The sequence below is a fragment of the Sapajus apella genome, unplaced genomic scaffold (genome assembly GCF_009761245.1).
Source record: "Sapajus apella isolate SASKATOON/1434 unplaced genomic scaffold, GSC_monkey_1.0 scaffold14, whole genome shotgun sequence".
In the NCBI taxonomy this organism is placed as follows: Eukaryota; Metazoa; Chordata; class Mammalia; order Primates; family Cebidae; genus Sapajus; species Sapajus apella.
Genome location: NW_022436954.1, coordinates 5,908,219 through 5,925,821, shown reverse-complemented (window position 1 = coordinate 5,925,821; position 17,603 = coordinate 5,908,219). Strand labels below are relative to the sequence as shown.

Here is a 17,603-nt window from a genome sequence, read left to right as displayed (position 1 = left end):
CCCGTCTCTACTAAAAATACAAAAAATTAGCTGGGTGTGGTGGCACGTGCCTATAATCCCAGCTACTCAGGAAGCTGAGGCAGAAGGACCACTTGAACCCAGGAAGTGGAGGTTGTAGTGAGCAGAGATTGCACCATGCACTCCAGCCTGAGCAAAAACAGTGAGACTCCATCTCAAAAAATATATATATACATACACATAAATATATATTTTTTTCTGGTTAAAGTTTTTTTTTCTGGATATTGGTTTTCACAAATATATTCTACTGTTAGCTTACCTTCATAAAATGTTGGAATAAACATATATTTATTCTTCTATAAATGTATAATCATAGAAAAGTTGCAAAATTAGTACAGAGAGTTCCTGTGTCCACTTCACCCAGTTCCCCTCATATTATCATCTTGAATTACCATAGTACATTTGTCAAAAGTAATAATTTAAGGTAGGTAATTTACTATTAACTAAACTAGAGATTTGCATTTTACCAGTTAGTATATCCCATTACATTTAGTCAAATCATATGTCTTTTTGGTCTCCTTTGATCTGTGACAGTTTCTTAGTCTTTCTTTATTTTTCATGACCTTGACAGTTTTGAAAAGTATTGGTCAGGTATTTTATAGAATGTCACTCAATCTGGATTTTTTTTTTTAGCCCAGGCTGGAGTGCAATGGCGTGATCCTGGCTCACTGCAACCTCCGTGTCCCGGGTTCAAGTGATTCTCCCACCTCAGCCTCCTAAATAGCTGGGATTACAGACATGTAATCCCACTATGCCCCACTAATTTTGTATTTTTAGCAGAAACAGGGTTTCACCATGTTGGTCAGGCTGGTTTTGAACTCCTGACTTCAGGTGATCCATCAGCCTCAGCCTCCCAAAGTTCTGGGCTTACAGATGTGAGCCACTGCACCCGGCCTCAATTTGGATTTGTCTGATGGTTTTCTCATGATTAGACTGGGATTGTGGATTTGGGAAAGGAGAACTGTGGAGGTGATATGACCTTCTCATCATATCACATGCGGGCATGTGTGATGTCAGTGTGGCTGACTCTGGAGATGTTAAAGTTGATCCCTTGGTGAAGGTAGTGCCTGCCAGCTTTCTCCACTGTAAAGTTAATTATGTTTTCTTTCCACATTCTTGTTTTTACTTTTAAATTTTAATCTATTTATTTTGAGAACAGGTTATGACACTGGCTAATTTTCGTACTTTTGGTAGAAATGGGTTTGCATCATGTTGCCAAGGCTGGTCTTGAACTCCTGGGCTGAAATGATCCACTCAACTCAGCCTCTCAAAGTGCTGGGATTACAGGTGCAAGCCACCGTGCACAGCCTCTTTCCATATTCTATTATTATTACTAATATTATTTGAGATGGAATCTTGCTCTGTTACCAGGTTGGAGTGTAGTGGCGTGATCTCGACTCACTGCAACCTACCCCTCCCGGGTTCAAGTAATTCCCCTGCAGAGTAGCTGGGACTACAGGTGCATGCCACCACACCCGGCTACTTTTTGTATTTTTTTTTTTTTTTTTTTTTTTTTTTTTGAGACGGAGGAGTTTCGCTCTTGTTACCTAGGCTGGAGTGCAATGACGCGATCTCGGCTCACCGCAACCTCCGCCTCCTGGGTTCAGGCAATTCTCCTGCCTCAGCCTCCCGAGTAGCCGGGACTACAGGCATGCGCCACCATGCCCAGCTGATTTTTTGTATTTTTAGTAGAGACAGGGTTTCACCATGTTGACCAGGATGGTCTTGATCTCTTGACCTCGTGATCCACCCGCCTCGGCCTCCCAAAGTGCTGGGATTACAGGCGTGAGCCACCGCGCCCGGCCTACTTTTTGTATTTTAGTAGAGACAGGGTTTCACCATGTTGGCCAGGATGGTCTCAATCTCCTGATCTCATGATCCGCCTGCCTCGCCTCCCAAAGTGCTGGGATTACAGGTGTGAGCCACTGCACCCGGCCATGTTCTGTTATTTTAAAGTGGATCCAGTCTGCACTCAAGGAGAGGGAAACTAAGCTTCATCTCCTGAAGGAGTGGAGTATTGACACATATTGTTTCGAGTTCTTCTTTCAGAAAGACTTATTTATAAAATCATTTATTTATCGAGACTCATGTATACTCATATAGTTTATACTTTGGGTTATCATTCAATGACGTTTTTCCTTTACTTAGTAGATACGACATCTTGACCTTATTTCCCAAATTGCTCCAGCTTTGGCCATTGGGAGTCTTCTGCTTTGGCTCCGGTGTCCTTTGGCCCTCCTCCATCTTCTTCTCTTTTTATTTTTTAGCATTGTCTTAATTGCAGCACTGAGGTGGACTGCAGAGAAAAGCAAACACACTCCAGAATCCACACACTGGACCCAGGATTGGGTGGTGGAAAGGGATTCGGAGGGAGGGGTCTGAGCTCTAATGCCAAAGACAGAGACTTAGGAGACCCGGAAGGGGTGTTTATGGAAAGTCAGGGAATTTTACCTTGCGGAGGAGAGGGGTCCTCTGTCATCCACCCTTGTGTTCCCTCCCCTGGGGTCAGAACAGTGACTCACGGGGTGAACAAGGACTGTTCCACTGCTTCTCCCAGGTTCTCCAACTCCGTGGCTTACTATGGCCTGGCCATGGACCTGCAGAAGTTTGGGCTCAGCCTATACCTGGTACAGGCCCTGTTTGCAATCATCGACATCCCAGCCATGCTGGTGGCCACTGTCACCATGATTTACGTGGGCCGCCGGGCCACAGTAGCCTCCTTCCTCATCCTAGCCGGGCTCATGGTGATCGCCAACATGTTTGTGCCGGAAGGTAAGCCACCCACTTCTGCCCTTGCTGCCCACTAAGAACTGCGAGCCTCTGGGGTCTGGTAGACAACAAATTTCACATGGCAGCAAGGCCAAGGGGTATTTCTCTGAATCTGAAAATAAAGCAACTGTTGGGCGGGGCATGGTGCCTCACGCCTGTAATCTCAGCACTTTGGGAGGCTAAGGCAGGTGGTTCACGTAAAGTCAGGAGTTCAAGACCAGCTTGGCCAACATGGTGAACGCCAGTCTCTACTAAAAATACAAAGAAATTAGCCAGGCATGGTGGCATACGCCTGTAATCCCAGCTAGTAAGGAGGCCGAGGCAGTAGAATCACTTGAACCTGGGAGACAGAGGTTGCAGTGAGCCAAGATCGTGCCACTGCCTGAGTGACAGAGTGAGACGCTGTCTCAGAAAAACAAAAACAGGCCAGGCATGGTGGCTCACGTGTGTAATCCCAGCACTTTGGGAGGCTGAGGTGGGTAAATCACAAAGTCAGGAGTTCAAGACCAGCCTGCCCAAAATGGTGAAACCCCATCTCTACTAAAAATACAAAAATATTAGCTTGGCATGGTGGTGGGTACCTGTAATCCCAGCTACTTGGGAAGCTGAGGCAGGAGAATTGCTTGAACCCGGGAAGCAGAGGTTGCAGTGAGCCGAAATTGAGCCACTGCACTCCAGCCTGAGCGACACTGTGAGACTCCATCCCAAAAAAACAAAACAAAACAGAAAGTGACTGTTGATTACTAGAGTTTATATTAAGCACTTTGTGCCCAGTGGCAGTTAGTGGTGGAGGCCTTGAGCCTTGGCTCTCAGAGCTTCTACCGTGTGGTCAGGGAGGTTATACAACTCAGAAGCTGGAGAGCACAGGGCTGGCTCGGTGTGGCCGGCGGAGTATGCGGCTCCCCGGAGTCTGAGCAGGCAGCATGTCCAAGGGTTGAGAAGTTAGAGTTCGAACCTCAGCTGGACTGGCCCTGGAACAGTGGTTTCCAAACCTGGCTACAATGACCTCACCTGGAGCGCCTTGAAGACTCCTGTGCCCAGGTGCTCCTGGCCAGTGCACTGGGAATCTCAAGGAGTGGAACTCAAGCCTCAGTATTTTACAAACTGTCCAGTGAGTCCAGCAAGACGCCAGGGTTGAACAGCAGCGACATAGAGCATGTGCTCAACCTTGTGCCCCTGGTGACTGCAGCCTTGGCTTTGGGCAGGCCGTCCAGCTTCTCTGTGCTTCGGTTCTTCACCTGAAAATGGATGAATGTTATTATTGGTGTCTTGACCTCCAACCTTTTTTCCTATTTATAGATTTGTATTTAGCATAGTTGAGATTATATTTTGTTTATACATATACAAATGTAAATAGGATTATATATGTATACGTGTGCATGTGTACATATATAATATGCCCTTATTTTGACATGTATATGTTGAAACATACACATGCTTTTCTATGTTAGCACAAATGTTTCATGGACCTGATTTTTTTTTTCTTTTTTTGAGAAGGCTCACTCTGTCGCCCAGGCTGGAGCGCTATGGTGCTCACTGCAACCTCTGCCTCCCAGGTTCGAGTGATTCTCCTGCCTTAGCCTTTGTGTAGCTGGGATTAGAGGTGTGTGCCACCACGCCTGGCTAACTTTTGTATTTTTAGTAGAGATGTGGTTTCACCATGTTGGTCAGGCTGGTCTCACACTCCTGACCTCAGGTGATCTGCCCACCTCGACCTCCCAAAGTGCTGAGATTTCAGACGTGGGCCACTGCGCTCGGCCTCATGGACCTGATCTTTTATTGTTATATAATAGTTTCCTGCCTGCCCGCCCGCCCGCCTGCCCGCCTGCCCGCTCGCCCGCTCGCCCGCCCGCCCGCTCGCCCGCTCGCCCGCCCGCCTGCCTGCCTGCCTGCATTCCTGCCTGCCTGCTTTCCTTCCTTTTCTTCTCCCTCTACCCTGTCCTACCCCGCCTTGCCCTGCCCCACTTAGACTCTCTTCTTTTTTGAGACAGAGTCTCACTCTGTGGCCCAGGCTGGAGTGCAGTGCTACAATCGTGGCTCACAACCTCCTAAGCTCAAGCAATCCTCCCGCCTTAGCCTCCGGCTGGGACTACAGGTGCATTCTACCACATCTGGCTAATTTTTTGTATTTTTGTGTAGAGACAGGGTTTTGCCATGTTGCCTAGGCTGGTCTCAAACTCCTGGGCTCAAGCAATCTGCCTGCCTTGGTCTCCCAAAGTGCTGGGGTTATAGAAGTGAGCCACTGCACCCAGCCTAGATAGTATTTCATCTAGATTGGTGTTTCTCAACTCTGGCTTCATAATACAATCTCCTTGGCACCTTTAAAAAATACCCAAATTTGAGCCTATCCCCAATAGGTCTTGCTAGAGTGGATATTGAGTGAGACCCAGGTGTGAGTGTTTTATAAAATCTCCCCACCTGATTCCAGTTTGCAGCCACGGCTGCCACACAGCTGGAGAAGGCACCATCATTTTCTTGACCACTGTCCTAATGTTGGATGTTTGAATAGGGGTTTTGCTATTTATTTATTTATTTTTTTTTGAGACGGAGTTTCACTCATGTTACCCAGGCTGGAGTGCAATGGCGCGATCTCGGCTCACCGCAACCTCCGCCTCCTGGGTTCAGGCAATTCTCCTGCCTCAGCCTCCTGAGTCGCTGGGATTGCAGACACGCACCACCATGCCCAGCTAATTTTTTGTATTTTTAGTAGAGACAGGGTTTCACCATGTTGACCAGGATGGTCTCGACCTCTTGACCTTGTGATCCACCTGCCTCGGCCTCCCAAAGTGCTGGGATTACAGGCTTGAGCCACCGCGCCCAGCCTGGTTTTGCTATTTATAAACAACAGCAGGAGAAGTGTATTAAAAATGAGGGCAGTGGACCAGGCATGGTAGCTCACGCCTGTAATCCCAGTACTTTGGGAAGCCGAGGTGGGTGGATCACCTGAGGTCAGGGGTTCGAGACCAGCCTGGCCAAATCCTGTCTCTACTAAAAATCCAAAAATCAGCCGGTCGTGGTTGTGCGCACCTGTAATCCCAACTACTCAGGAGGCTGAGGCAGGAGAATCACTTGAACCTGGGAGGCGGAGATTGCAGTGAGCCAAGATAATGACACTGCACTCCAGCCTGGGCAACAAAGTGAGACTCTGTCTCAAAAAAAAAAAAAAAAAAAGAAAAAGAAAAAGAAAAGAAAGAGAAAGAAAATGAGGACAATGGCAAACATTTAACAAGCACTTTGCACCCACGGCATCAGCTTACACCAACCCCATAAAGCAGGTGCTATTTTCCTCATTTTATAGAAGAGGACACGGCAGTGCAGAGGGGGTAAAAAACAGTGACTGAGGTCAGCTAGCAGGGTGAGAGCTGCGATTTAAATCCAGGCCTGACTTTTTTTTTTTTTTTTTTTAGACGGGGGCTCACACTGACTCCCCGACTGGGGTGCAGTGGCGTGATATCGGCTCACTGCAACCTCCGCCTCCTGGGTTCAAGCAATCCTCCTGCCTCAGCCTCCTGAGTAGCTGGGATTACGGGCACATGCCAACATGCTTGGCTACTTTTTTGTATTTTTAGTAGAGAGAGAGTTTCACCGTGTTAGCCAGGATGTTCTCGATCTCCTGGCCTCATGATCCACCCACCTCGGCTTCCCAAAGTGCTGGGATTACAGACATGAGCCACCGTGCCTGGCCGAACCCAGGCCTGACTCTAAAGCACCTACCTACCCAGCAGGACTTGGTGACAGATGCAAATAAGGGAGCAAGGAGGAGAAGTCAGAGAAGGGCAGTCGGGGACTTCTGGATCTCAGGGAACAGTTGGAAGGGGAGGTGGTGAAAATCCTGGTGCTCCTCTGGGTTCTGCCTCTTTCCCCGGCCTCATCCCCTCCTGGGCCTCCCCCTCCTCCCCTCCCACCTCAGCTCCACCCTGCTCCCCTGTCTAGGCCTGCAGAACCTGCGCACGGCTCAGGCAGCACTGGGCAAAGGCTGCCTGGCCAGCTCCTTCATCTGCGTGTACCTGTTTACGGGCGAGCTGTACCCTACGGAGATCAGGTGAGTGCATGGGCAGAGACACTGCAGGTTGAGACCTGCTGGGCTCACTGAGGCAGGACCCCTGGTCCCTCCTGCCCTGTCCCCTGACACTCAGGGCGTGGCCCTCCCAGGCCCTGTGGGGTGCAGGTCACTGCACTGACCCATCCACACACCTCCCACAGGCAGATGGGGATGGGCTTCGCCTCGGCCCATGCCCGCCTAGGGGGCCTGGCAGCGCCCCTGGTTACCACATTTGGGGAGTTCAGTGCCATCCTGCCACCCATGTGCTTCGGGGCCACCGCAATCCTGGCCGGGCTGGCTGTCTGCTTCCTGACCGAGACCCGCAACGCGCCTCTGATGGAGACCATCACGGCGATGGAGAGGAGGTGAGGGGCCTCCAGCACCAACAGGCCGAGAGTTCCAGGAAATAACTGGGGGGCAAGTGGGGTGTTCTCCCCATTCCTGCACATCTGAAACGTCCTGGCTGGACGCACCAGAGCTATGAGATGCCTCCGCACCTCCATCTACACTGGCTTAGCTTTCCACAAGAACAGACCCGATCACAAAGGTAAAAAAGAGTAAACTGTGAGCCAGGAAACTCGTGGGTTGGAAGTGAGGCCTGGCAGAGAAGTGGGGAGAGGAGATTGGGGGAAACTGAAGCAAAGACAGGCCCCTGTGGGTGCCGTGCAGGCTTCAGATTTGGTTCTGGACTTCCTCGCAAGTGACACTTTCCTTAGCATTTAGCACTAGGAGAGGTGTCTCTTCTCTTCTTGGCCTCTTCTTTTTTAAAGATCATCTTGGCTTCAAATGTGGGTCTCATTAGAAAGGTGGCAAAGGTGACAGCAACGCCCGGACAATGTTTCTAAAACAAACGCGAGGGCATTAGATCTGGCTGCTGCTTACAGCATTTCTCAACAATAGTGGGCTCAGGGAAGACCCTTAGTTTCGGGGAATGGTGACAGGGACAGTAGCAGGGCCCGTCTGTCACCCTCTCTGAAGGTCACCTTGATCCCAAAGGTGGACCCATCTGTACCCAGTGGCCTATATGGGTGCTGTGTTTGCAACCCTGAAATAACCCCCATAGGCTGGGCGCGGTGGCTCATGCCTGTAATCCCAGCACTTCGGGAGGCCAAGGGGGGCAGATCACCTGAAGTCGCAAGTTTGAGACCAGCCTAACTAACATGAAGAAACCCCGTTTCTACTAAAAATACAAAAAATTAACTGGGCATAGTGGCACATGCCTGTAATCCCAGCTACTTGGGAGGCTGAGGTAGGAAAATTGCTTGAACCTGGGAGGTGGAGGTGGTGGTGAGCCAAGATCACGCCACTGCACTCCAGCCTGGGCAACAAGAGTGAAACTCCATCTTAAAAAAAGAACCCTATAGACATCCCATCTCTAACCTGGGCCATGGTCCCAGGCTGCACTGCAGGGGCCATCAAGGATATATTCTTTGGCAAGTCCTATCATTTCTGCCTCCAGAATAGACTTGAATCTGTCCTCTCTCCAGCCGTGTGTCCATGGCCCTACATCAAGCCACCATTGTCGCTTGTCTGGACAACTATGAGAGCCCCATATCCTCCCCTGTCCCTGTCCACTTTATTCCCTGAAGGCCAAGCAGTGTGGCAGGCTGGTGACATGAACAGGACCCTGTCCCTGCCAGATCACAAGGATAAAATCTGAAGTCTGACAAGGTCCTCATGATCTGGCACCTGCTCAGCTCACCCCCCACAGCCTGGCTACTGCCTGGGCTGCGCTCTCCGTCTAGAATGCTCTTCCATTTGCTCTTTACCTGTGTGACCCGTACCTATCCCACAGATCTAGATTCAGGTGTCCCAGATGTTAGGCAAATACTTGTCAATAACCCATTCCCATTCCAGAGCCTGGTTTGCAGGTTCTTTGAGATGTTGCCTCAAGTACATGAAAAAACAAGTGGAGAAATGTCCACATGTCCCCCGACTATTACAGAGAGAACAGTCGAGGTGATTCTGGCCTGGGCATTTTAAAAATCAAATTTTGCTTACCCTGGCTTTAGAAAAATCTCAGTAACGCCAAATGAAATTCTAGTTTAGGTAATGCAGCTTCCTTTGACTATGCCAGGAGCAATATAATATAAAAATTATTGTATGTTGGCCAGGCACGGTGGCTCAGGCCTGTATTCCCAGCACTTTGGGAGGCCGAGGCAGGAGGATTGCTTGAGGCCAGAAGTTTGACACCAGCTTGGGCAATATCGAGCAAGACTCCGACTCTGCAAAAAGTAGAAAGTGTGTAGCTAAGACTATAGGTGTGGTGTCACATACCTGTGGTCTTAGCTACTTGGGAGGCTGAGGCAGGAGGATAGATTAAGCCCAGGAGTTTGAGGTTACAGTGAGCTGTGACCAATGCCACCACACTCCAGCCTGGGTGACAGAGTAAGAATGTATCTCAAAAAAAAAAAAAAAAAAAAAAAATTGGCCAGGTACGGTGGCTTACACCGTGGCTTACGCCGCCGTAATTTGTTAATTTCCTTATTTGCTGGTAATCCCAGCACTTTGGGAGGCCAAGGCAGACAGATCACGAGGTCAGGAGATCAAGACCAACCTGGCCAACATGGTGCAATCCTGTCTGTGCTAAATGCAAAAATTAGCCATGGGTGGTGGCGCATGCCTGTAGTCGCAGCTACTCAGGAGGCTGAGGCAGGAGAATGCTTGAACCCGGGAGGCGGAGATTGTGGTAAGCCGAGATAGCGCCGCTCTACTCCAGCCTGGGGGCAGAAGGAGACTCTGTCTCAAAAAAAAAAATTATTGTTACTGGATATGAACAATTCAGTGTTGAAGACCATTTGCTGAAAATGATTTTAATTTCTGGAGTAGCTGCTAATGAGCAATTGTTTCTCACGATGATCTTCTGATTGGGCCTGATCCAGCTAGTCGTATTAGGAGTCCATTCCTCCCCAGGGGCGAGAGTGAGCTTGCGCAAGCTGAAAAATGAATTGGTTCCAGATGTGGGACGCTCTCTTAAGGTCAAGAAATGTTGCAAATAGGCCAGGCGCGGTGGTTCAAGCCTGTAATCCCAGCACTTTGGGAGGCCGAGGTGGGTAGATCACGAGGTCAAGAGATCGAGATCATCCTGGTCAACATGGTGAAACCCCGTCTCTACTAAAAATACAAAAAATTAGCTGGGCATGGTGGCGCGTGCCTGTAATCCCAGCGACTCAGGAGGCTGGGGCAGGAGAGTTGCCTGAACCCAGGAGGCGGAGGTTGCGGTGAGCCGAGATCGCGCCATTGCACTCCAGCCTGGGTAACAAGAGCGAAACTCCATCTCAAAAAAAAAAAGAAATGTTGCAAAGTAGTCTTATAGTTTGTATGGCTTTTATAGTTTATTTTAAAATTGCGTGTGTGTGTGTGTGTGTGTGTGTATGTGTGTGTGTGTGTACACATACGCAATTTGGAACTATCTCAGATTTACAGAAATGCTACTGCAAGACAAATAACCTTCTTCTCTGAACCATTTGAAAGTGTTGATATCGATTCCAAATGCTTTGATGTGTATTTCCTTCAAACAAGTATATTCTCCTGCATAACCACAACTGCAACATCTAAATCAGAACATTAGTATTGATACATGACCACCATTTAATCCTCAGACCTCATTCAAGTTTTGCAATCCCCCCGACAATGTCCTATAACACTGGAGGATTTGTTTCTGAGTCACGTATAGCATTGAGTTGTCACATGGCTAAAGGCTTGACTGTGTCCTCAGGTGCCCTTCGACCTTCATGACTCCAAGTCAACAAAGTTCTATCTTTGGAAGGACTAACAAGACTCCACAAAATACACTTAGATAAGGCCCTCATAAGACAACGGACGAAATACAGCAGGAGGAAGAAAATACAGGGAAGCATTGGGAGGCCTGGAGCACCCAGGGGCACCTCCCAGGGTCCTCGTTTAGGCCCAGGATGCATTTTGTTTCTGTATCACAAGCCATCAAGGTGAACATGAAGTATCTCAATCTCAGAGAAGCCAAGGCACATGTTAGCTGAGGGCATTTTTTCTATCCCATTGGACACAGCCAAAACCAGGCTGTGTCACCAGGTAAAACAGGTGCAGATCATAAATCCATACATTTTCAGTAAACAATGCAGACTAGTTGATAGAGGGGACCTCCAGGGGAAAGTTGGGCTTTAACAGCACGTAAACTGCTAGCCAGCACTCAGTGTCACCGCCCCAGGCGTCTTTGGAAATGAGCACGAAGCTAACACAGACCAACAGTGATCTCGACAGCCTTGAAGATTGCAGACTAGTTCTTGATACGTTTCCCCTTGGTTTGGGTTTGCTGATTATATCGGTTGTAGCTTATGGATCTCTGGCAGGAGCATCCCAGAAACGACGCTGTGTCCTTCTCATTTCATCCTAGCAGATGATACACAATTTGGATTTTTTTTAATGGAGTCTTGCTCTTGTCGCCCAGGCTAGAGTGCAGTGGTGTGATCTCAGCTCACTGCAACCTCCATCTCCCGGGTTCAAGCAATCCTCGTGCCTCAGCCTCTCATGTAGCTGGGACTACAAACACCTGTCACCACGCCTGGCTAATTTTTGTATTTTTAGTAGAGGCAGGGTTTCACCACATTGGCCAGGCTGGTCTCGAGCTCCTGACGTCAGGTGATCTGCCTGCCTTAACCTCCCAAAGTGCTGGGATTATAGGCATGAGCCACTGTACCCAGCTCACAATTTGGATTTGTTCCATAATTGGGGATGCCTCCTTTATTCCCTGGATTCAGATGGTATCTGCCAGACTTATCCACAGTAAAGTTAATCTTTTCCTCTTTGTAATTATTAAGTATTTTGTGGGAGTGTTCTTTGTTTTTTCTTTTTGGGATGGGGTCTTGCTCTGTCCCCCAGGCTGCAGTGCAGTGGCATGATCATAGCCCACTGCAGCCTTGAACTCCTGAATTCAGGAGATCCTCCCCCTTCAGCCTCCTCAGTAGCTGGGACTGCCAGCTCCTACCATTACACCTGACTAATTTTTTTAGTTTTTTGTAGAGATGGGGGTCTTGGTTTATTTCCCAGGCTGGTCTTGAACTCCTGGCCTCAAGGAATCTCCAATTTCAGCCTTCCAATGTGCCAGGGCTATAGGTGTGAGCCCATGCCTGGCCTTGGGGATGTACTTTGAAACCATGTACATATTCCATTTCCCATCAAACCTTCAATTTCTTATTTCTTTATATCATTATTGATTTATAAATTCTCATTTTATTCAATGATTATACCCCGTTTTGATGCTCAATTTGCCCTAGGTTTGGCCAGTGGGAATCTTCTGGCTTCTGTGTCCTTTAAAATTATTTAAGCACATCCTTGCTTTCTAGCATGAGACATTCTGGGCTCATCCTGCCAGCAGTTCTAGAGGAGCATTCCTCTGAGTGTCACTCATTTTGGTGGAGAGTGGTATTTAGAAACCAAGATCTGGGTGCAAGATGGTTACTGTTTTTGGAGTCTCTTTGCTCCCAAGCCCTCTCAGTGGACAGAGGTATGGAATATGTGTGTCTACATACGGAAACACACACCTTTGTATCTTTGGATCTGTAGATCATACTGAAAACCATGAGTTCACACCAACACCTCCAGTTCTGTCCAACACCACAGGGTTCATCCCAGTTTCTCCCTTTTCCTATTTGTTAATTTCCTTATCAGATAACAAAAAATCTGCCTCCCCTCATTCTTACTATATTTAGTTATTGGATCAATTCCCCTGTATGTAAACTGCCCCCCACTGCTGCAGCTGTCACTCTGCCTGCACAAGGCTCAGTCCCTGGAGTCGCCTCCGCATCTCGCCCTCCCCTGCCTGGGCATCCTCTCCACTGCTCTGGGGTCCCACCACCCCAGGCTGGGCCAACTATGTGCAGATGCCGTCCTTACGGCACCCCAGCTCTGATACCTGTGCTTGGCTACACGCTCACACATGGACGCTCCCTCACCTGCTCAATCTCTGCGTCCCTGTACCGGGACACCTCCCTGTGCAGACACCCTGCTTACCTCACTTGGGCTCCGACACCCCAGGCCTTGGCACCCCTCAACATGAACACCTACTTTGCTCTGCCCCATGCAATGGCTTTGGGATTTAATTGTTCAGGAACAGAAGGGAAGAAAAGCTTTCCATATAGATATAATTTTTTTTTTTGAAACAGAGTCTTTCTCTGTTGCCCAGAGAGAGAGACTCTGTTTCAAAATGTATATATTTATGGAATATATTTCCATATATGCATCTATATGGAAAGCTTTTTTTCTGCACTCTGGAGTGCAGTGGCATGATCTCGGCTTACTGCAACCTCCACCTCCTGGGTTCAAGCCTGGCCAACATAGTGAAACACCTTCTCTACAAAAAATACAAAAATTAGCCAGGCATGGAGGTAGCGTGTGCCTGTAATCCCAGCTACTCAGGAGGCTGAAGCGTGAGAGTCACTTGAACCTGGGAGCTGGAGGTTGCAGTGGGCCGAGATCAGTGCACTGCATTTCAGAGCGAGACTCTATCTAAAAAAAAATTTAAAAAGAAACTTAAACTCACAGTTTATTGAAGAGGAAACAGCCATGGTGCTTATTTAGCAACTAGAACACACAAATAAGCTGACATCTTAAAGAGGCAAAGCCCTGCCCTTGGGTAGACACGAGCAGGAGCACATCCAGATGCAGCTGTGCCCTGAGGAAGAGAGCGACCGGCGACCAGGAAGCCTTTGCAAAATTCTGAAGGCCAAGGATTTTACCTGGTGTTTGATGTAGGCATTTTGAAATTTAATTCCTTTATTCCACTACTAGTTATTGAATTCCTACTATACTGCAGACACAGTGCTAAGTGCAGGGTGTGGAATGAATAACACAGATATGATCTCTGCCGTCTTGGGGCGTATAGAGTAGAGGAGACACATGGAGAAAAATACGCACAGATAAGTGTGGAATTAGGAGAGAAGATTTGGGTGGTTGGGGATGCCTCTGGACATAAGCCTAAACTTAAAGGAGGAGGAGGAAGAAGGGTTAGGCAGGCTGAGAAGGGGAGAAGGACATCCTTCGGGGAGGAAATAGCCTATGAAGCCCTCTGAGGTCCCAGAGAGCTGGGAGGAGCTGAGTGCCAGCCAGACATGGACTGGCAAGATGAGGCTGGAGAATGGCCAGTGGCAGCCTTAGAGGCCCAGGTGACAATCTACACTTTAATTCTTTTTTTGGGGGACGGAAGAAGTCACACGAGGACATAGGAAGCCTTCTGGTCCACAGACTTCTTTAGTAACTTGGCCAGGGTTCCATTTGATGGTTCCTATCCAACCAAACATCCAACAGAAACAACTCGACTTGTTTTAGTTTGGTAGGTGTATTAGGATGTGCTTGCATTGCTTTAAAGAAATACTTGAGAGGGCTGGGCGCGGTGGCTCAAGCCTGTAATCCCAGCACTTTGGGAGGCCGAGGCAGGTGGATCACGAAGTCAAGAGATCGAGACCATCCTGGTCAACATGGTGAAACCCCGTCTCTACTAAAACTACAAAACATTAGCTGGGCATGGTGGCGCGTGCCTGTAATCCCAGCTACTCAGGAGGCTGAGGCAGGAGAATTGCCTGAACCCGGGAGGTGGAGGTTGCGGTGAGCCGAGATCGCGCCATTGCACTCCAGCCTGGGTAACAAGAGCGAAACTCTGTCTCAAAAAAAAGAAATACTTGAGACTGGGTAATTTGTAACAGAAGAGGTTTAATTGGTTCTGCAGGCCATACAGGAAGCATGGTGTCATCTGCTTCTGGGGAGGCCTCAGAGAGCTTTTACTTGTGGCTGAAGGTGAAGCAGGGGCTCAGTGCAGTGGCTCACACCTGTAATCCCGGCACTTTGGGAGGCTGAGGTGGGAGGATCGCTTGAGCCCCGGAGTTCCAACCTGCAGTGAGCTATGATTGCATCACTGCACTTCAGCCTGGGTGACAGAGCGAGACCCTGTCTCTAAATTAAAAAAAAAAAAAAAAAAAAAAGGGAGTTTAACAAGGCAGTTTTGCAATGTACCTACCCCCCTCAGTTCTAGAAGCTGGGGAAGGAGCTAGGGAAACGCGGAAGCTTCTCCAAGCCTATCATGGCGGGAAGACCCAGAGGGGAAGCAGCCTCACCTGTCGGAACTTCCAAGGCCCCAGGTGGTAACCATCAGCAGCATGTTCCCCCTGGCACACAACAGTCAAAACCAATAAGCTGAATGTGTCCAAGAGACAGAAATCAAAAAGATGAAACAGCTTTCCAGGCAGAAAAAGAGACGTAGGGAGGGATGTAGGCAGTAGAATGGCCAGAAAGGCAGCCTGGGTGACATGGCAAAACCCCAGCTCTACAAACAATCCAAACATTAGCTGGATGTGGTGGCTGCGGGCCTGGGAGGCTGAGGTGGGAGGATCACAGGAGCCCGGGAGGTTGGTTGAAGCTGCAGTGAGCCAAGATGGTGCCACTGCATTCCAGCCTGCGCAACAGAGGGAGACCCTGTCTAAAAAAAAAAAAAAAGAATAAGAAGAAAGCCGTTTGACATGTTAAGAAATAATCACAAAAGGTAAAATTAAAACGAAAGATTTTTTAAATTAAGCCTGGGCTGGGCGCAGTGGCTCATGCCTGTAATCCCAGCACTTTGGGAGGCTGAGGCCGGTGGATCACCTGAGATTAGGAGTTTGAGACCAGCCTGGCGAACATGGCGAAACCCGTCTCTACTAAAAATACAAAAATTAGCTGGGCATAGTGGTGGGTGCCTGTGATCCCAGCTACTTAGGAGGCTGAGGCAGGAGAATCGCTTAAGCCCAGGAGGTGGAGGTTGCAGTGAGTTGAGATTGCACCATTGCACTCCAGACTGGGCAACAGAGCGAGACTCCATCTCAGAAAAATAAAAATTTAAAAAGATTAAGCCAATTGACTAAAATATTATAAATAGAAGAGTTAAAAAGCAAGGATAGAAACATTGATAAAACAGTATGAACACTGAGAAAAATCCAAAAATGGAACCAGCTAAAAGTAGTTGGCAGAAATGGCAAGATATGAATGATTAAAATAAGAGAATAACATAAACTAAGATAATTCAGTGGGAAAACACGTATCAGTGTCCACAATACAAAGACAAAAATAAATGAATTAGAACATAAACCATTTAAAAGCATAGAGGATTCTTTTTCAAGGCAATAGGCCAGGCATGGTGGCTCATGCCTATAATCCCAGCACTTTGAGAGGCCAAGGTGGGAGGTCGCTTGAGCCCAGAGTTCAAGAGCAGTCTGGGCAACATTGTAAGACCCCCATTTCTACCAAAAAAAAAAAAAAAAAGACAAAATTGGATCTGGTCAAAAGATAGAAAGCCAGTGGGGTAGTCTTGGGTTATTTGGGATTGAGGGGGCCTCAAAGTCCAGGCAAGCCCCCCACCCCCAACCTCCGCTGACTCCTTGAAGAGCCAACCAGGGCAGGGCAGGAGTGGCTCAGAGCCCCAACCTTTGTCCCTCCCTGCCTCCTGCGGTGGGAGAAGAAGGGTGTTAGTAGTTCCAGTCCCCGGGGGTGTCTGCTGGCCCCAGTTTTCCAGCCAAGTGAACTTGGGCACGTGTCCAGCCTCTAGGTCTTCATCTGTAAGACTCTTTGTTGGATCTCTTGACCCTGCAGCTCTTCTAAGTGTTTCCAGCCAGGCCAGCTTCTGCCAGCTGCGAGATCCCAGTGATGGGGCAAGGAGGGAGCTGGAGGGTGCCCACCGGGGTGTGCCCAAGAGAATCCGGAGGAGGGGCCGCTGCAGTGTCCACCTCCTTTTTGGCTTCAGGAGAGTGGAGCTGCACCCTGTGCACATGGCACCACCCTCCCCTGACATGCACGCCACCTGCCCCTCACCACTGCCTTCTGCCTTTTCATTTCTACAGGGTCAAAGAAGGCTCTTCCAAGAAACATGCAGAAGAGAAGAGTGAAGAAATGTCTCTTCAGCAGCTGAGAGCATCTGCCCTCAAAGAAACCATCTAAGCTGCCTGGAACCTGGTGCTTGCTGGCACCACCTGAGCCATGTGCAGACGGCCCCCTGGGGGTTTCTCCCGGGAGCCCCTGGGGACACGAGTGCTGAGCTGGAGGAAAGATCGATGAAAACATCCTGGCTCCCATAGAGAGCCACCCACAAGCCAGGACTGCTTGGAGTGAAACCCCACCCAATCTGCATTACAAATGCATAGAAAGCCGGGAGAAGCCAGTCCCAGGGACCGCAGGAGGGACCGTTTTCCTTTCCCATCCCCAATCTGCCCCTTAGAATGTCTCTGTATTAGTCCATTCTGGCACTGCTATAAAGAACTACCTGAGACTGGGTAATTTATGAGGAAAAGAGGTTTAATTGACTCACAGTTCTGCAGACTGTACAGGAAGCATGGCTGGAGGCCTCAGGAAACTTACAATCATGGCAGAAGGCAAAGGGAAAGCAGGCATGTCTCCCCATGGCTGGCAGGAGACAGAAAGTGAAGGGGAAGGTGCTGAAGCAGGTAAAGAGTTGTTAAGTTCGGCAGCCCCAGAGCCAGGGCAGACATTAGTTTTTTAACAGTGAGAAGGCCCCCTGCTGCTCCGGGCTTTATTTAAACGGCTCTTTATTTCCCTGCTTTGTGACTTTATACAGGGTTTAGCCAGAACAGCTAAGTTAGGAATCCCAGCCTGCAGAACTCCACTGCCCCCAAGAATTTTTGTACCTGCTTCTGATTCTTAGGCACCACGGGTTACTGATAACCTGCTTGCTTTTTAGTTTTAGGCTTTGCTGCCCCGCTGGATAGTAAATCCCAGATAGCGCACCTGTTGTTGGCAAATCTGGGCCTTTTTTTTTAGA

General features: G+C 48.7%; 1 protein-coding gene across 1 annotated transcript in view; it reads left to right on the top strand.

The window, feature by feature from the left end:
- The window catches only part of LOC116554770 (solute carrier family 22 member 20), a 29,734-nt gene extending 12,620 nt beyond the window's left edge, over positions 1-17,114 (top strand). The window contains exons 7-10 of the mRNA XM_032282868.1: positions 2,576-2,790; positions 6,721-6,829; positions 6,991-7,194; positions 16,669-17,114. Coding sequence (XP_032138759.1) covers positions 2,576-2,790; positions 6,721-6,829; positions 6,991-7,194; positions 16,669-16,765 — 625 coding nt within the window. The 3' untranslated portion in view covers positions 16,766-17,114. The remainder of the gene's footprint in view (positions 1-2,575; positions 2,791-6,720; positions 6,830-6,990; positions 7,195-16,668) is intronic.
- Positions 17,115-17,603: the final 489 nt, after the last annotated feature.